At 37.9% G+C, this 21,490-nt stretch overlaps 1 protein-coding gene across 15 annotated transcripts in view; it reads right to left on the bottom strand.

The window, feature by feature from the left end:
- tgo (Aryl hydrocarbon receptor nuclear translocator homolog tgo) overlaps nucleotides 1–20,784 on the bottom strand; it is a 40,580-nt gene extending 19,796 nt beyond the window's left edge. For 5 of the 15 annotated variants that reach the window (XM_076540233.1, XM_076540232.1, XM_076540236.1 and 2 more), the window contains exon 1: nucleotides 12,056–12,333. In XM_076540233.1, the coding sequence (XP_076396348.1) occupies nucleotides 12,056–12,318 (263 nt within the window). In that variant the 5' untranslated portion in view covers nucleotides 12,319–12,333. Of the gene's footprint in view, nucleotides 1–12,055; nucleotides 12,334–15,662; nucleotides 17,928–19,579; nucleotides 19,644–19,987; nucleotides 20,060–20,084; nucleotides 20,348–20,582 lie in introns of those variants that run through there. The other 10 variants (XM_012286035.2, XM_076540235.1, XM_076540239.1 and 7 more) reach the window with 9 other exon arrangements.
- Between the last annotated feature and the right edge of the window lie 706 nt (nucleotides 20,785–21,490).

Here is a 21,490-nt window from a genome sequence, read left to right as displayed (position 1 = left end):
CGAAATCACGTTCATCATCTTCGGAACCTGTTCATTACTTTTTTATCGGAATTTAAATTTAGGATTACTTTCGTCAGGGATCGTTCACTTGGTCACATGTGGTCACATGTGGTCACATGTAGGTTACTGCTTCATAATACAGGTTATTAAAAATATTGTTAGTTAAGTTTAATTTAGTGTACTCAGTAACTCTGTATTTTATATGTATTAAGATATCATCAGTATGTTTTGATGATCACATATGTTCATATGTGACAGTATGTTTAGGTGAAATAATATGTTCATATAGTGAGATGAGTATGTTCAGACGATTCTACATGTTCATATGATACAATATGCTCAAGTGATTCAATATGTTCAGATGATCACATATGTTCATACGATCACACATGTTCATATGTGACAGTATGTTTAGGTGAAATAGTATGTTCATATAGTGATATGAGTATGTTCAGACGATTCTACATGTTCATATGATACAATATGCTCAAGTGATTCAATATGTTCAGGTGATCACATATGTTCATATGATCCCACATGTTCATATGTGACAGTATGTTTAGGTGAAATAGTATGTTCATATAGTGAGATGAGTATGTTCAGACGATTCTACATGTTTATATGACACAATATGCTCAAGTGATCAATATGTTCAGATGATCACATATGTTCATATGATCCCACATGTTCATATGTGACAGTATGTTCAGGTGAGGCAGCATATTCATATAGTAAGATGAGTATGTTCAGACGATCCTACATGTTCATATGATACAATATGCTCAATTGATTCAATATGTTCAGATGATCACATATGTTCATACGATCACACATGTTCATATGTGACAGTATGTTTAGGTGAAATAGTATGTTCATATAGTGAGATGAGTATGTTCAGACGATCCTATATGCTCATATGATACAATATGCTCAAGTGATTCAATATGTTCAGATGATCACATATGTTCATACGATCACACATGTTCATATGTGACAGTATGTTTAGGTGAGATAGTATGTTCATATAGTGAGATGAGCATGTTCAGACGATTCTATATGTTCATATGATATAATATGCTCAAGTGATTCAATATGTTCAGGTGATCACATATGTTCATATGATCACACATGTTCATATGTAACAGTATGTTTAGGTGAAATAGTATGTTCATATAGTGAGATGAGTATGTTCAGACGATCCTATATGTTCATATGATACAATATGCTCAAGTGATTCAATATGTTCAGATGATCACATATGTTCATATGATCCCATATGTTCATATGAGACAGTATGTTTATATAATACAATATATTCATATAATATTATATGCTCATATGATACATTATCTACATATGATATAATACGTTCAAGTGATACAGTATGTCTAAACCAAACAACATATTCATGTGACACATATGTTCATGTGACACATGTTCAAATATATGATCACCACGTGTGGTATGTGTGATGTATGATCAAATGTATGAGCCTGAAGCTTCTTTAATATGTATGAAACTGAATATAAGCTTGATTGAAGCTTGATGATTTAGAAAAATCTCAAAATCCAATGTATGACGAATACACACATGATGTGACACATAGTGAATGATAGAAATAAAAGTTCTAACGCTGCAAGGTAATTTCCACGCAGAATTCTGATCGAATTCCTCAGCTTCTATCCGCGTTCTTTCCCCTAACTAGACCATTTGAAACCGTTCGCACGTTTCAAAGTAACTGTCACATGGTTCAAAATTTAGGTGTGTCCGGCACCAATCAGACACACTTAATAGCACTACGGAATTTCTCTCTTCCTCAGTAACTCACAGATTCAATGTTCCCAAAAAAAATACCCTATAAAAAAAGTACCAGTAAAGTGAAATACCACAGTACATCATAAGAATAAGTCCCAAAAAGCGGTCCCCGTGTCAGTTTCTCAAAAGGCCCGCCTCGTACGGTGGCCGAGGTCCAGCTTCTCGAGTGGACATCGCGTTTTCTGCTTACCAAGCATGCATACGTATCTGTTAAGTCGACATAATACCGCAGGGCGCATCATTATGTACTCCATAAGTCTCCGGGCCCTATCGGCTCTCTTCGTCGGAGCACGGACTCGGTCCCTGGCAGCAAAAAGGAGACCAGAAAAAGAGTTTAGAGATGGAGGGAGTACGGAGCCTTCTCGGTGTACCCGGATACACTGGCTGCGGGCCCTACACCACCCCCACCTCTGGGACCCACGGGGCCCTGGCGTTAGAGGCGCGGAGGGGGTCTGATGCTGGCTGTAGCTCCGTGGCGTTCACCAGAGCAAAGAGAAAAACACGAGAATACGGGGACCTGAGAGGGGGCTTTTTCGTTCAGGGTCAGGCGTACATCAGCGCTTTGACTTACTGGGGATTTCTATTACTTATTAGGTCAAACTTTTTGGGACTTTTGGAAGGATATTTTAAGCAGCTTTTTGGTAGTTTGAGGAGCTTTGTGGTACTTTGAGGAGCTTTGTGGTACTTTGAGGAGCTTTGTGGTACTTTGAGGAGCTTTGTGGTACTTCAAGGACGTTTTTGGTACTTTGAGGATCTTTGTGCTACTTCGAGGACTTTCGTGATACTTCAAGGACCTTCTTGGTACTTTAAGGACTTTTGTGGTTCTTCAAGCACCTTTGTGGTACTTCGAGGATCTTTCTGGTACTTCGAGGACCTTTCTGGTACTTCGAGGACCTTTGTAGTACTTCAAGCACCTTTCTGGATACTTCAAGCAACTTTATGGTACTTCAAGAATCTTTCTGGTACTTCAAGGATCTTTGTGGTACTTCAAGGACCTTTCTGGTACTTCAAGTATCTTTCTGATACTTCAAGGACCTTTCTGGTACTTCAAGGACCTTTCTGGTACTTCAATGACTATTCTGTAAATTCACTCGAATACTTAAACTCATGTTACTCAAACTTAATGTTGCTGCAGCACATGGAAGATGTGATCCACATATGATCCTCATATGATCATGTCACATATGCCTTTCCAGTTAATCTGTAAATTATCATGTCTGAGTGAACTTATACTTCAGATTCTTTGTAAGTGAACTGTCATAGAACTACCCAACCATAATTTCTAATTTTACTGCTAATTTATGTTCAAGAACTTATTGTTTCTCTTTGGGGTCAGATGGATGTACCTTCCTAGTTAAACAACATGAATGAACCTTTCTGCATTCTTTCACATTAAAATAACTTCTATGAAGCTTGGGTTATTTTAACATCTGCCTCAGAGAAGAAGCTACCTGAAGAAGATGCATCAAGATTGAATCATTACAAGTCTCAATTAAAATTTAAGTAAGATCTGCAGTTTTGAAAGGTTACAGATTTTTGAAGAGTTCAAAGGTGGTCATATATAGAATAACAGTATATGGAATCCGTTGCGTTCTTGTTTATAACCAACAGTTCTATTGTACAATATTTGATTTCCAGCATCGATAACTCCGACGCGACATTTTGGATATCGATCGTAACACGGTGAAAGTGTCTAGTGATTCAGAGGGTCGCGCACGTGTAGATTTTACAGTCAGATCACAAATCTCCGTATTTCTTGTATCTCGGTGCACTCGATAATTTGTAGCCGCGAACGCCGTGGGAATGGAGGCTACATTCAGATTTTTATCTGCTCACACGCTAAATCATCGGAAGCATAGGTGCATCTCGAAACGAATTACCTTTTGGTTCCCAATCGAGGAATCCTATTCCCGGAGAATGACGTTGATACTATGATTGATTCTCAACGGAGAATCAATGAGCCGACAGAAAATCTAATTACGTGTATCAAATTGCGTTGTTCAATTGGAAATTGTATGCAAATCGTACTTCGTGACTGGGGTGCTTTATGGGATTTTATATTGATGATGGTTTTTTGTGATTGTTCGCATACTTTAGAGACAAATTTGCGTTTTTAGTTGGAGATTCAATTTTTTTGGATTAGAAATTGTTTAATATTTTTGGAGAGTGTGAGGAGCTAGAGGAGGCAGCAGTTAGAGTCAGTAGCTTTACTGCATTGATGGGAAGATCATCTTTGGTGGCAATTTATGTAGAGTTACTTTTTTAAGGACTAGTGTATGTGGACATAATTAGTGTTGCAAGGATTGAAAGTAAAATTAGTTGGAATAATAATTGTGTCATTTATCCGCATCTCCACATATTCAAATCTCCATATCCCCAAATCCACCCACTCCCAAATCTCTACGTCCCCAAATCCACCCATTTCCAAATCTCCACGTCCCCAAATCCCCACATCTCTAAATCTCCACGCTCCCAAATCTCCACGTCCCCAAATCCACCCACTCCCAAATCTCCACATCCCCAAATTTCCACGTCCCCAAATCCACCCACTCCCAAATCTCCACGCCCCCAAATCTCCACGCCCCCATATCTCCACGTCCCCAAATCCACCCACCCCCAAATCTCCATGTCCCCAAATCTCCACGTCCCCAAATCTCCACGTCCCCAAATCCACCCACCCCCAAATCTCCACGTCCCCAAATCTCCACGTCCCCAAATCCCCACATCTCTAAATCTCCACGCTCCCAAATCTCCACGTCCCCAAATCCACCCACTCCCAAATCTCCACATCCCCAAATCCACCCACTCCCAAATCTCCACGCCCCCAAATCTCCACGTCCCCAAATCCACCCACCCCCAAATCTCCATGTCCCCAAATCTCCACGTCCCCAAATCCACCCACCCCCAAATCTCCACGTCCCCAAATCTCCACGTCCCCAAATCTCCACGCCGCCAAATCCCCACGTCCCCAAATCCACCCACCCCCAAATCTCCATGTCCCCAAATCTCCACGCCTCCAAATCTCCACGTCCCCAAATCCACCCACCCCCAAATCTCCATGTCCCCAAATCTCCACGTCCCCAAATCCACCCACCCCCAAATCTCCATGTCCCCAAATCTCCACGTCCCCAAATCTCCACGTCTCCAAATCTCCACATCCCCAAATCTCCACGTCCCCAAATCCACCCACTCCCAAATCTCCACGTCTCCAAATCCACCCATTCCCAAATCTCCACGTCTCCAAATCCACCCATTCCCAAATCTCCACGTCCCCCAAATCCACCCACTCCCATATCTCCACATCCCCAAATCTCCACATCCACATCTCCACATCACAAATCTCACTAAACGTCCTACACAAACATCCGCAAACATCCCACACAAATTTGCAACGAAACATAAATAAAAATTCCCAAAAAGATTTGAAAACCGATAAACCTTCATAACAAGCTCGCTAACACGCGAAACACAGCACCACCGTTAAAAACAACAAATAGCTTCGTTAATCTGGCAACAGCACGTTCTCTCATCGGCCATTATCCTGCGTATAAGGATCGTAATAATGTCTTGATAACCCTTCCTTAGCGGCCAAGTATCGTCGGCCAGTTTTCTTCTAATGCTATCCTCCCCTCCTCGTTAATGAGATGCGGCGTTACATACGCTGTAATCAATCTTAACATGCTGCGAATAGCAATGATCGCGCTGCTGGATACTTTGTCCGACGATTTTGTCCCGGATTAAACGTTCAATCATTTACCTTTGATGATTGATTAATTAGCGATATCATTGATTTCCTTTCGGTTGCTCATTTATCTATGAGTATACAATTTTTTATTGTTACTGGCTTTATAGAAAGGTTTAGGTCAGAAGTACATAGAAAAGCAATACATAGGAAATGAAGCTTCAAATCAAATTTTTAGTAGGTTGTTTAAAATCATGTCTTCTATAATCTCTTTGTGAGAGTAACTCTCTGGGTAACTTTTCTGTGAAACTCTCTGGGAGTCTCACTGTTGTCAGACACTAGTATTGTGATTTTTAGGAGGTGACTATTCTACAAACTTTTGCAAGATTTTAAAAAATTGATAGGTGTAAGTTGATCGTTTGTTATAATCTCCTATGTGATCCAAGTGGTCCAAGTAGCCCAAGAGGTCCAAATAATCTTGTCTTTCAAAATAAACAAATTTTATACAGTCTCATAGGTGCTTCTTGAATTCTTCAAATAAATGTTCTTCACACTCCTTCTTCACACAGAACACCTTTAAACCTCACATCCCAATAAAATATTACAAAATGACGTTCAAGTTATTATAAACTTGAAATATGATGAAGACAATTTGAACACCCTAATATGTTTGTTCACCAAATACCTAATAAGTCAGAATTTAATAAATCTTCCCAAAGAACACAAACTTGAATAAAAACTATGACTTCAAGTTGACGAAGTCAGGATCAATTTTACAAAGTCATGATCAACTTTACAAAGTCATGATCAACTTGACAAAGTCATGATCAACTTGACAAAGTCATGATCAATTTCATGAAGTCATCATCAACTTGAAATAAAAGCTTGCTAAAATAAAAGAAAAGTAGTAAGTAATTTGTAAAAGCAAGTATAAGCACCGTCATCGTATAGAAACGCAAAACGAGGCAGGGACAGCAAAGGCGATCGTGAGTCGCGGAAAAATCGATGCAAGCAACGAACAGGGGTCGGTAGGAGCGATCGAGGAGGCGGTGACCAATAAGGTCGGAGGAGAACGGATAAGAGTTCCGGACTCGGAGAACGATGGACCGCCTCCTGGGGCCCGTTCCTTGGGCCCGCCAATAGCTTCGCTCTTTCCTTTTAATATGCGAACACTCACCGCCGACATTACCGCTCTCCTAATGAAAAAAACTCGCACACTAACGTGGCTAAGTGTTAGATCACTGGCCCGAGAGCTACCTCGTGGACACCGTTCGTTTCACCTTCCTTGTCTTCGACGCCTGCCTTCGACGGCTTCGGGCTACGGCTACCTTGTAATACGCTGCTAAAGTTTGGGACTAATTTGGTTTCACAAGACTCAGCCATAAGACCAACATTTTTTTCAAGGTTCCAAAATTGAAGTTGGACAAAGATAATAGACTATGCACATACACTTGCAGGTAGTGTATTGTACTTATTTTCTGTACATCTCAATGTATCTTATATGAAGTCTGCAGTTCAATGAAGCTTCCTATCATACACTTTTATAAATTCTGAAGAACCAAACTTAAAATCAATTTTTAAATGCAACATGAATAGTCAAAATAATTTGACTACTTCTATATAATGAAATATTAAATAAAAATACATGTAGAGTGCACAATACATAGAATACTTAATAATACACACCTACTATAAATTTATAAATTTACAATGTTACAGAGCTACACTTATTATGAACATTATAAGCATGTTTTATGACAAAGATTGTCCACATCGAGTGTTGAAATTTTCAGGAAAACTTGTTGCTTCTGAACTTTGTTAAAAATTCAGAAACGAAAAATTGAAGATATACAAAATTAATTTGAACGTCTGCAGATTATTGAAACATTCAAATGAAGTGACCAAATGGTCCCTAATGTTGACTGATCACTTCAGGCATTAGTATTAGTCTTTTTATAAATTCTGTCAATGTGTCTACAGTGATGAACCACAAGTGTGTCCACAGTGATGAACCACAAATGAGTCTACAGTGATGAACCACAAGTGTGTCTACAGTGATGAACCACAAATGTATCCAACTCCAAATGTCCAACACCTTAACCCAACACCTTCCTCCCCTAAATTCATTCACAACTAAAAAGCGTGAACGAGTAAAATTAAGGGAGCGAAATAATCGTTTAACGTCGCATGAACAAGTACGAAATGTCGCGTCGGCAATTAAGTAGATTTCCTATTTCCTTTTCCCCGGTTCGCGTGACTTTCCGCTCGATGCGGCCCTAAACAATAAGGGTTTCCTCAGCCGTGAGAATGCTCCAGTTCCTTTACCGTAGTTCTATTCTACCGTGAAACGGTCGAGACCGCTCGTATTACCGCGATCGACTTTCTGGCAAACCGATGAAAATTCACCCCATGCGATTCTCATTGTACCCTGGGTAATCTCATTCGTTACGCGGTTAACGAACTGAAACCCCGTGTACAAACCCATTTCCACGGTCCACATTCTCGAGGAAATTGCTCACGGACCGGGAGTGAAAAGGGGATGAAGGATCTCGGGGGATGCAACAGGTTGTTCGGTTCGGGAACTGATGGTTTTTTGGGTGAGGGTGTAGATTGAGTGCTTTGTTATTTATGGAAAATTTGACGATTTAAAAATTTAGAAACTTGGGACTATAGGGGCTTGAATATGAACTATAGACTTGAAAGAGGGAAGATGTGAAATTTGTAAAAATGAAAATATGGGAAGAAGGGGTTGAAAAATTTGTGAGATGAGAAATGTGAAAATGTGAGAATTTAGAGGTCAGGAAATTTGTGTACATACAAATTGGAAAATGTGAAAATTTACTAATACGAAAATGTATAAATTTAGGAATACAAAAATCTGTAAATTTGAGGTTAGGAAATGTGAGAATCTAAAAACACGAAAGTGTTGAAATTTACAAGTACATAAATCTGTAAATTTGCAACTACAAAAATGAGTAAATATAAGATCAGAAAATATGAGAATCTAAAAACCCGAAAGCGTAAAAATTTACAAGTACATAAATCTGTAAATTTACAAATCCAAAAATATGAAAATTTACAACTACAAAAATGAGTAAATATAAGATCAGAAAATATGAGAATCTAAAAATCAAAAGTGTAGAAATTTACAAGTACCTAAATCTATAAATTTACAAATTCAAAAATATGAAAATTTACAACTACAAAAATAAGTAAATATAAGATCAGAAAATATGAGAATCTAAAAACCCAAAAGCATAGAAATTTCCAAATACCTAAACCCATAAATTTGCAAATCAAAAAATATAGAAATTTGCAACTAGAAAAAAGAGCAAACATAAACCCCAAAATCCCAAAAATCCAAAAATCCAAAAATCTAAAAATGTCTAAATTCAAATACAAAATTAGCTATCAATCGAATAAGGTCCTTCGATAATTTTTTTGCAGAAGATTAAAAATGTCCAGGGCCCACGTTAAGGTAGGGGGTGTTCGCAACAGATATCGCAGCCCGTGGCTGTTGTCTAATGCTGTCGAGCTTAACGCGGTGTGCTCGACCACGTGCATCGAACGTGCTATCGCCAAACAAAACCCGGTGCTCGCAGAATTCGTCACGTACCAGAGATTTGTGGCCGTTCGCGAATTCACGCAGCCGATTACCAGATCATTACGTTACGTAATGTCCCGGCCACAGGGAATTCTTCGACCGAGCTCGCCATTTTCGGGACACGGACGATCAACTCGATCGATCTTCCAGTTTCCATGGAATATCACGATTTATCGAACTGTGGAGACTCTGTAGAGTCGAGAATATTTTTTATGAATGATCGGATGTTTTGATTAATGATTTTGATTTTGATGATTTTTATTAAATCATGATTTTGATGACTTTTATGAAATCATAATTTTGATGATCTTGATGAATGATTTTGAATGAGTTTTGATGGAATGATTGAATGCTTTGATGAATGATCGAATGTTTTAATGAATGATTGCATGCTTTGATGAACGATTGACGTTTTGAGCGATTATGCTAATCTAACGGGATCATATGAGTCATGTGATAGGAAAAGAAAATTTAATTGCAACGATGGAGGTTTGTGAACGACGGTTCAGATTGCTGATGGTTGAAAAATTTTAAAGGCAATTTGTTGATAAGAAATTTTTAATTTTATGATGTTTAATTCTGTGAAGTCATTATTTGAAGTTTCGTTAGGAGCTAATTTGAACTATCTTCACGTTAATCACTGAGTTTACAACTTCGCAAGTTTAATTAAATTCCTGGTTATTATAAAGATAGCAACACGAAAATGTTATTTAAATACAAGTTGTATATACCACATAAAAATAGTCTCTTATAATTTTATGTAATCTAAATGCAAGCTGATATATGACAGGCTGCAACTTCGTAATGCAAAGTACTCTGAAAGCTGTGTGTACTTTGAAATACCTACTGCACTTAAAATTAACAAATGAAAAGTACATTAACAGATAAAATGTGAATATAAATAATTTACGTCCAGAGATCTCAAAGATTACGAACTCCAAATTCTCATGGACGAGTAGCGTTAAAAAATAGCTACTTTTCTAGCACCGAGTCGTTGAACCGGATGAACAACCGAGAAAAGTGTGTTTCGAGAGTGAATCAGTGGTGCGTTTAAATTATTTTCATTCATAATTAAGACCTTATTAGTTACGCTCGCTAAACGCATCGCGTAATGCATATTTATGTCATACAATATCGACGAACATCAACATGAATTCGTTATATAAAACAGTCTACGGAACATGATAGCACTTAACCAGCCTAACTATGATTATTATGAAAACACGTTCTTGTTGGTGCATTTTTAAATCCCTGCTTGTATTCATAAATCGTATACATAGATTGTTACGATTGTAGACCTATTTACTCTTATATGTTGGATCTTTACTATATTTTATACGTTTTTATATTTTAGTACCAGTACATTTTATACAGGGTGTCTCAGAATTAGTATGGGTTCAATGGAGGGTAGCTAACGCGATTCTGAACAAAATTTTCCTTTGCAAAAATGAGGTAGGAAGCTTCGTTTTTGAGTTATTAAGGAAAAACGCGGAACCAATCGGAGCGCGAGGACTGCGCATGCGCAGCCGCTAGGTTCGAGGCTGTCGCGTCTACGCATGCGCAACCCTCACGCTCTTATTGGTTCCACGTTTTTTCTTAATAACTCAAAAACGAAGCTTCGTATCCCATTTTCGCAAAGGAAAAAGTCGTTCAGAATTATGTCAGCTACCATTTCAGTGACCTACATTAGTTGTGAGAAACCCTGTATATCCCTAGATCCCTATATTAATAAATTCTATTCAGATATCCATTATAGTCCTAGGTCCCACATATACCTAGATTACCACGTTCCCAAATTTATACATCCCTAGATATACTACTAGCTGTCCATGTTCTATCCAATTATCCCCATATCCCTAGTTCTAATTAAATTGCAATATCACGTTCCTAGATCATCCTGAGCTTGTATTAAAATATTCCTAAATTCTAAAATGCTTAAAAAACAATATCCCTGCGGTCAACAAAAAAAAAATAATTAAAGAGCTCGTTACATGACCGATGAAGAGAAACCGCTGGTGAAGTCCGTGGAAATCGAATCGATCGCATTATCTCTTCATCCCCAACAAAACAGGGTATCAGCAGGTAAAAACGAGTAAACTAGGAGTTCGTTATATCGTGGAGGCTGCGTGATTCATTCGTGCCGCGGGGAACCGTAAGAATGTCCCGAGTTGACGAAGAAGAAGATGAAGAAGCGGTCGATGGAGCGTGACTCGGTCGGATTCGACGAAAGTGAGAATAAACCGGCGAAGATAATAGGCTGACAAAAGAAACAGAAGCAAGGGTGGGGAAAGTAAAAAAAACTCCCTTTCACGGCTGTATACCACCGGCCACGGTTGCCCTTTCGATAGATCGAGTTTTTACGCGATCGTAGAAATGCCAGCCGACCATTTCGACGGGCCATTTTCGCGGCAGCAAGAATTTTTACGGTTCGAAACTTGACCCGTTTTGTCGCGAGAAATCGAACGATTTCTATCTGCGGATTCCATCGAGGGACTCGATAAAAAGACTCGATAAAATAACTCAGGAAACTGAAAATAGTTATGTATCCATTTTTTAAACGATTTGACGAAATCAAGATGGCACCGTTAATCGCGGAAATAAAAGTTCTGTTATCCGAAAGATTAAGAAATAAGCAACAGATGATTCTGTCCAGAAAACGTGTTCTTAAAAACGTTGAAGAGGAAAACATTGAAACGTTTGTTTACCCGAAACTCGTTTACATGCTGCGTTTGTGTAAAGAGCCAGAATTTCTCTCGTTTATTTTCCTTCAGAAACATTTATTTATTGCAGCGTCTTTCGTGTTGTAGCCGGGCACTTTATTCGTTGCTAAGGGATTACTCTGGTATGTTTAATATAAAAATAGCGAAATGAATTAAAAGAGGGAAGAATGTCACGAAGAATTTCCCCGAGGACCTCTTGCAATTTTTCTCGAGCAAAGAAAGCGAAAAAAGTACCTGTTGTATTTTCTTTCCGATTTCATTCGTCCACAGATTGATGGTTTAATAAAAACGATGATCAGCGATGACAACGAACGTGTCGATTGAAAAACAGTCACGCAATAAACATTAAAATCCCCCTCCAGTATCTCGCGAAGGCGAAGTATGAGGAAGTCGTATATTCGTTTTTCAGTCCTTTTGTATATATAATGAGGCCCGTTTGACGTTACGCAAGGCATTGTACAATAATGAAGCAATTTACTTCCGCCAAAACGTGACATTATTTATAATCCGTTCCGTCGACGTGTTTTGTATTTCAGAGAAAAAGTTGCCGATCTTGTAATAACAGCTATGCACGAGCGGCCAAGTCATTCTTAACATTCTAACATGAATTCGATATGATATACGGACACACCTTTCGAAATGATACATTCTTTTCCTTTCGCTAAATTGCACATTTGTTTCGATGGGAAAATGTTGGAATATGGAGCGACAGATTTTTAGATTAGTTTTTGGAGTGGTATTAATGGCAAGGTTTATTTAAAATTTGATTTTCAGTAAATGGCGATATAACGAGTGGGATGACGGGACACGGCGATATAACGCGAGGGATGTCAGAGACTTAGTAACACGTTAGAGAGTATATGAAACACTGGTGACACAAAATAGAGTATGAAACGTGTGATAATACAACGTGCGGCGATATAACGCGAGGAATGTAAAAATCTTGGTAATCTAATGTATGGAACACGACACACGCGGTAATAAAACACGTAGAATATGAACCGTGCGAAAATACAACGTCCGGCGATATAACGCGAGGAATGTAAAAATCTTGGTAATCTAATGTATAGAACATGAAACACGCGGTATTACAACATGTAGAATATGAATTATGCGAAAATACAACGCGCGGCGATATAACGCGAGAAATATAAACTCCACGGCAATATAGTGCGAGGAACAAAAAACTTGTGACAATACAATGCATGGAATATGAAACCTATGGCAATACAACGCACAGAGTATGAAACATGCGGAAATGCAATACGCGGCGATATAACGCGAGGAATGTAAAAATCTTGGTAATTTAATGTATGGAATATGAAACATGTGGTAATACAACACGTAGAATATGGTTCGTGTGGTAATGCAACCCGCGGCGATATAACGCGAGAAATACAGAATCGCCGGCAATATAATGCGAGGAGTAAAAACCTGTGTCAATGCAATGCGTGGAATATAGAACCTATGAATACAACTCACAGAGTGTGAAACGCGTGGTAATATAGCGCGTGGCAATATAACGCGAGGAATATGGAAAACGTGGTAATACAACGCACGGAATATAAAATCTTTAGTGATAGAATGTCTACAGTGTGAAATGCGTGGTAATATAACGGGTGGCGATATAACGCGAGAAATATAGAATCCGCGGCAATATAGTGCGAGGAACAAAGAACCTGTGACAATACAACGTATGGAATATGAAACATATGGCGATGCAACAAGTGGAATATAAAACGCGCGATAATACAACGCATGGCTATATAACGCGAGAAATATGGGATACGCGGTGATACAACGCGTGGCAATACAACAAGTAGAATATAAAACTTGTGGCGAATATGTAGAATATAAAATGCGTAGCGATTCGCTTCGCACTCAACATATTTCTCTTTAAGAAATCTGAGCGCAGCGTTATCAACGTTATCTACAGCAAAAGAAGGCAATTAGAAGTTACAAAAGTATTCGAAAGAACAACAAGGTTGCATCAGCAACATGTTAAGTGTTAGAATTCCTGAATTCGTTATCGACTTCGTGATATTCGCGTTCCCGTCCATGTCGGTAGCGGTAAAACGGTTTTACGATAGTTCACGCAGTTTTTACGAGAGTTTCACCGATAATCGGACTATCTCGATTCAAGGGTAGCGTCGTTTTTTCCTTTAGCGACCAATCGTTGTTCGCTGTCTGATTCTACGACGAATTATTATTATTATTGACGATACCACGAAATCTTTTTTGTCGCGCTGATAACGCGGCTACGTGATAGATTTCATGAAGAACTCATTCTACATCGTCATCCACCGATATCAAAGTTCATTTTATCAATTAAGACCTTCTTTTGGAGAAGCTGATTTATTCTCCGTTTTTAGCGCTAGTTTTTATCGGCGAATATTCTGTGACGCAGAAATGCTTACATTTATCGCTTATTTCCAACTTTTTCCTTACTTGAGCTCTCTTTTACTTGGTCGAAAGCAACGATATTATTATTTTAATTAGGGAGGAATGGAGAATTCCATATTTTTATGAATGTGTCAATTCCAAGCTGATATAATTTTGATGATCGATACATGGATAATTTTCAATCACGTACTATTTACAATCTGAAAAAGATCTGATTTTTCGATCGATTATTTTCACTAGATACGATTGAATGTAATTTTAATACATAGTGCTAATACTATAACTTACAAACACGATTAAAATATTGGGTTTCACAGCGAGTCACAAAGTGAATCACGATTTCGAAAAGATTCATACGTGATTCACGTGATTAATGCTACCACAATGATCCACAATTATGAATTAATTTACTGACTCTGTCGATGAGTAAATATTAAACCTATTTTCTCGTTCTACTTAGAAACATTGTTCTTTATTATACCTAACGGACTTTGTTCATTCTTAACGACGTATCTTTTTCTTATCAGGAACCAAGCTTCACCAAAGCAGCTTCATAAGCATATAGGTCAAGAATTCACTTGGCCATCTTCTTGTGCTAATTATAACTATTCCGTATCGATTACACCAAAAAGGAAAAATCCCTTACAATGCAAGTTTTGTGAAGTCCCGAAGTCTTAGACTTCAACTTCATGAAGACTGAACTCGTCACTTCATTTCGTGAACTTCATGAAATTCAAGTTTGGAACCCTGGTGTACCAAAATCCCAATAAAAAGAAATTTCAAAATTCTACAATTTCTTGAAGACTTCATATTCCTTAAATTACTGAACTTCAAAATTTAGAGATCTCAAAATTGTCTGAACCAATATCCTAAGCTTTTCTGAAGTCCCGAAGTCTCAGTCCTTAACTTCGTGAAGTTTGACGTCACAAAATTCTACAACTTTGGGACTCTGATGTACCACAATCTTAATAAGAAGAAATTTCAAAATTCTACAATTTCTTGAAGACTTCATAATCCTTAAATTACTGAACTTCAAAATTTAGAGATCTAAAAACTATCTGAACTACTAATATCCCAAAGTAGGGTAGGGTAGGGTCTATAGAGCCCAGAGTTCAGAAATTTCAAAGTCCCAAACTTGAAGAGTCACAAATCTCTTACAGATCCCAAGAGTAAAAATTCCGAAACTTCCAAACATGTAAGTCCCAAAATCCTGCAATCCCTAAATTCATAAAACCCCCAGAACCTCGAGTGCAAACCTCAAAAATAAAATTGTAAGATTCTTTCAAATTTCCAAGTTCCAAAGTACCCGCAGACACAAATGGTCGAGTAACACTAAATTTCCCAGTGGTCCAATCTCTCCAAAGTCCCAAAATCCTCCATCCCCCATGTACCGTTACCTCAGGTCAAGAAATCCTCGCCTCGTAAAAAAGAGATTTACCTTCGCCTTTTGGATTGCTGGGCGTCCGCATGGGTCTGCTGCATGTGATGGGGCGATAGATTGGGCCCGTAAGACAGAAGCTGACTTCCGGCGGACGGACAACTCGGCGGCGGTGGTGGAGGGGGTGGTGGGGCCAATTGATAGCCCACTGAGGTTGCGGAGGGTATGTAATGCGAAGGACCCGCCCCCGGGCCCAAACCGACCCCATACCCTCCGCTTCCCGAACCACCCCCGTACATACCGCTACCCCCCGGATACTCTATTTTGCCGACGGTTGCAAACTTTATATCTCAACCCCTTAACACCACAAAATGTCTCTCACGGAAAATATTATCTCATCTTGAAGATCTTTGAACTTGAATATGGTTTGCTTCAGGGTTCAGTTAGGGTTCAATTTATGGTAGTGTTCATATCTCACTTAGGGTACTTCACAGTACTTCACTGATTATGATTGCTTCATGGTGTGACTTTGAAGAGAATGACCGATGTGTCCAAGGTGCTATATCTTCATGGTGTGACTTTGAAGAGAATGACCGATGTGTCCAAGCTGCTATATCTTCATGGTTAGTTGAAACTACTTATAAGCACTCAATCAAGAGTTGATAGCTATCTAAACATTTCCAATTCCATAGTGTTTAAATGCAAACCTCCCTTGAAATAGGGAGTCAATCAAAACTTCTACACCAGCAATCTCCAAATTGAGTTGCAGCATAACTCCCTTATTTCAAACCCACCGAAGTCCACAGTTTCTATGACCGTAATCCAAGTCCACAGTTTCTAGGTCCAAGTCTATAGTTTCTATGAGAATGATTACACGAGAGAGATTCTAGCTATTAAATTCGAGAACATCTTCATAGTTTACGTTCGAAGATTCTTGCTCGAACCGTTCGTTCACCTTCCCTCAGGTTATCTCGTCATCTTGTTACCGAGGTTCACGGAAAGATCTATGCCCGACGAATCTTTGATACTTTACACCCCGTTCACAACGACACTACCCAGGTATTCCAGACCCGTTGCTCGTAGATATACCCATTTTTCTTGCATCCGAGTATTTATGGACGCTCAGAGATTTATCCACGCCTTTGGAATATGTTTTCCTCTTTTCTTTCGTGTAAGTAGTGAAGGGCCTTATAGTGAGAGCTTGAAAATAAATTGTCCCTTGTTCAAATTTTACTGCAAACTTCAGTTGCTGAAGTCTTCAAGACAATTCACAGATACACCAAAATTTCATCACAGTGGATGTAATAAAAAAATCTTTTCTTCAAAGTCCACAAACTATTCCAACAGTCTTTAAAGCTAACGAAAATCCAAACTTCACAGATCACTTCAAAGACCACATTTCTTCAGGTACCGGTAGAGCGATGGATCAAAGGGTCTGCAAGGTTCAGAATTGGTCGCAGTTTTGCGCGGAATGGACGTCGATTGTCGGCGACTTTCGGTGCCGTTTTGGAAAGTATGGATGGATCGCTTTCACGCGGCGAACCGTCCTAATAAGACTGACTAATCTAAACGATCGCCCCCTCAATGACACCCATTATTTCACTCGTAGTTTCACCTAGCAGCTCCATTAGAAACGGAACTTGCCTAATACTTGAACTGATCAGAGACTTCTAACTTCAACCCTTTCCTATCTTGATGATTATTAAACTTGTAGATTCTCTTCGCTATAAATTTGGTGATAATTCTTGCTTGAGGAACAGGTGGTCTGATCAAATGATCCTTGGTTTCAGATATTCTATGAATGTATACTTTTGCAAAGTTTGCGATTTTTGAAAGCTGTCCAAGTCTCCGATTTTGGGATATGAGGAAAGTTGATCAGCTACGATGACCCGCGATCTGAAGGTACATTTTCAAAGCAAACGTGGGTCAAGGTTCCCTCGATCGTGATCCTTCGAGCTCCAGGAAGTTGAACTTTATACTTTCACGATCAAACACGAAACTAAAATTCCAGAAAACACCTCTTCGCACAAACCCATCATATTCAAGTTTCCGAAAAATTCCGAGTTCAGCACCACACGTCCAACAGTCCCACAAATAAAAAAAGATAAATCACAATTTTCGAAATTGTTTCACATTTTCGCAATCGTTAAAATGAACGAATTGGAGGGTGCAACGGTACCACGTGCACCGGGAACGGAATCGATAGGGGATCGATGAAATTGATTCTGTCGAAACGAAATGAAAGAACACGGAAGCACGTTCATCGGACGGGATGGGTCGCCGACTAGTCACCACCCACAACTCGCCAGTGACTGATTCCACCATAGCCGCATAATGTGCCGCTGTGCTATACCCCGCTAAGGACTATCACTTCTCCCACCAGAGGAGCCCGGAGAACACAGCCACCGTGTAAAGCATGACTTTTAACCGGGATGCATCGTCCTCGTTTCGTGCACGCCAACACGACCACGAGGACGAAACGATCCTGACCACGGGTTCGCCAACCTGGCCCATGGGGATACATCTATTGGGTCTCATTGTTCGGCCTTTTTGGGTGAAATAGGGGAGAAATGCTTTGATACACTTTGGAAGAGAGCATCAGTCACTGGAACTTTTGTTCAGTGTGGGTCTGATTCTTTAGTTTTGGGACCGAGGACCCAGATTAGACAAGAACATGGTTTTAGACAATTTGGAGATCTAGGAATTTGGAAGTTGAAAGGGGATTTAGAGAACTGAAGATTTAGAAATTTACAAATTTACAAATTTGGAACTTCAAGAATTTGGGAATTAAAACATTTAAAACTTCAAGAATTTGGGAATTAAAACACTTAGAACTTCAGGAATTTGGGAATTTAGAAATTTGGAACTTCAAGAATTTGGGAATTTAGAATCTTGGTAATCTGAGAATCTAAAAATTTGACAAAATAAAAATTTGAAAGTTTCAAAAATTCTAACTTCAGAACAATAATCTGAAGTGATTGTGAATGGGGTACATAATCTGGTAAATTTGTTCAAGTTCCTCAAGAGCAACAGTAATTCCCTGCTAATGAAGGCAGATTAAAGTTTACGTTATCTATCAGACAGATGACGAAACGAATTATCGAAACAAAAGGAGAGAGACTAACGAGAGTAACCAGAGGAAGTAGCTTATTACAATGAATCATTGTTATGGCTGCTCTATTAAATAATGCATATTTTATGTAAGAGACATTATCAATATAGAAAAGAATCACTATACTGTAATTTACTATTCTTATGTTTATGATTTATAATACAAGGACAGATAAAATTGAAATATGATATTCAACTTACCTTTGATGGTATTCAATTTTATTATTTGTTAAGTACCAATTTGATTCTGTTAAAATTAAATTGATAACTTTTGGACTAGAGTTTCAACAACTTTGGATACTTAGTTTACAATAAATTTCGTTAACATTAAAATTATATGTGAAATTTTGACTGATAAGAATTTGTTCGATCAAAATATGAATTGTTCCTATTTTAAAACTTCATTAAAACTTTTGAGTATCAATTCTCTTACACAATTTAAATATAATTTTCAATCAATATAATATAATATAATATAATTATTAATACAAGAATATTTTAAAACACTTCTCAACCAATTATCTTATTTATATGATACAAAGTTATTGTTTCTCTCCCACAAAAACATACCTGTTGTATCTCTTTTATCGTACATATATACTATGCTTATAACGTATAATATGTACTTTAAGTCAAGTGCATATTTTAAGTCAAATTAAGTGTACCTTACTATATAGTAAATACACAATGAATGTTTATGCATTCATAAAATATCAAAGTTTACAAAGTATACAAATCAATAGTCCATACGCAACACAATCACGTACACTTCACTATAAATGCATAAACATCCATAATCTCATCATAAATATGTATAGAAATGTAATACAACGACATACAAGATATAATGTTTAGCAACAACTTACCCAACATGTGACATCCCAGCACTGCGCTTCTGCGTCATTTTACTCGGGTCACTCCCTGCAACAACTACAAATAGTAAAACTTGTGGCACATGGTACAAGTGTTATGTAAACTTTACAGTTTCTTTGACAATACAGAATAACTTTAACACATTTGCACAGTTTGTTTCATTGGACACAATTATGTTAACACAAAGTGAAATAAATTTGTTGTAATACTGGTTACTAATTGGAGCATATACTTCAATATCAACCAAAAGAAATATTGTATAATTTATGTAATTTTTATGTAACTGTTCTTTACTACATCATCACAAACATAGTACACATTACAACATAAAAAGATTTATAAACATTTAAAAGACACACAACTTTCATAAACTGGAGAATCATATGTGACTTTCTACATACACTTAAAATCATTAAAGTGGAAAAGTAGGTTTTTACATTATATGAAAGCATCAAATTTGCATGTTAAACGTACTAAACAATATAGAAAATTATTTACATTTTATGGTAGATAAGCGTCCCACTTACAGATAGATACAATGAAGCTCGAAAATTTGTTCAAAAACTGCCCGCTCAAAAATTATTCGTATTTCAAAAAAATCATCAGGCACGAAGAAAAACAACTAAAGAGATAAACCGTGCAATGTTCGTGTGAATATTAATTGGCTGTAATCACAAAACGCTTTCAATGCCAAAAACATCGATACTGTAGGTGGTTAGCCTTTTAGGTTTCCTTAGTTCGCGGTATTAGTTTGAGAGGAGGGGAGTGTGAGATGTCTCCTGGACGCGATGGGTTCGAACGACGGTCGCTAGATGTCTTGTAAGCTTTTGTATCTTGTTAGCGGTCCATCGGGTGTGAGTTAGGATATACAAAAGTTCCGAAAGGTGACATTCTAAGCGTCTAGGAAAAGGACTGTCTGTCGTAACCCCATTGACAAATCTGTCAGACGACCCCCAAACGAAACACCTTCTCTTTTTCCCCTCCTACATGACTTACCTGGTATGGAATGGGCGATCGTAGATACACTAAACATATTCAGATAAAACTCTCTTCGTCGCACCGTAAAACACAAAAAATTCGTAGAAGTCAGTCGAGAACAATAACAACATCAAAACTGGGTGTTTACACTTAGCAGTAGCGCCATTTTGAAATTGTACTCCAAACTTTATTTTTCTTCGAGAATTCGAGCACGAGTCGAAATTATATCGAATACAGCGCGATCTATCGACGACTTTTGAAAACGTTCTGCCATAAAGTATATAAAGTTATATCACATATATATTCAGATTTCCAAATTTCTAAACTTCCATCGTCGTAAATTATTAAATATTTCAAATTTTTTAAACTAAAATGTTAATAAATTTGAGATTGTATTATCTAAAAGCTAATGAGTAGGTCAATTGTTGTCCCTACATCGCCATTTTCCCTAGGAGAGCCTACTGTGCTTGCTACTGTACCCCACATATATTTACTACTGCTCAGAAGTATTAGCCAAGCGAAGACAAGAACTGAGTCAATAAATACATATCAGCACTAAATGAGATAATTGAAACGACAATTAATTGGATAATACCGTTTTAATCGTTAATTACCGAAAGATTGCACAATGAAATGGTACTGGTGGCGTCATCTACGAGCATTTTTATTGTACCATCGAGTATGATGTTGATACGTAGTACTGAAAGTTTATAATAAAATTTGTGACAAAAATTACCGTAATTATAGTTTTGTATACTTATATTAAAAACAAAACGACTAATGCGATCATATCTATGTACACCTGTATGTACAGATTTAATTTCTCTAAAAGTTATAAATTTATCTATTCAATTTCAATGTATAATATACAAGTAATTAGACATTGATGCCTCGTATTATGTTTTCCAACTGCATAATATGATCCA

The sequence above is a fragment of the Megachile rotundata genome, chromosome 15 (genome assembly GCF_050947335.1).
Source record: "Megachile rotundata isolate GNS110a chromosome 15, iyMegRotu1, whole genome shotgun sequence".
NCBI classification, from domain to species: Eukaryota; Metazoa; Arthropoda; class Insecta; order Hymenoptera; family Megachilidae; genus Megachile; species Megachile rotundata.
This window is presented reverse-complemented; position numbering and strand designations above follow the sequence as displayed.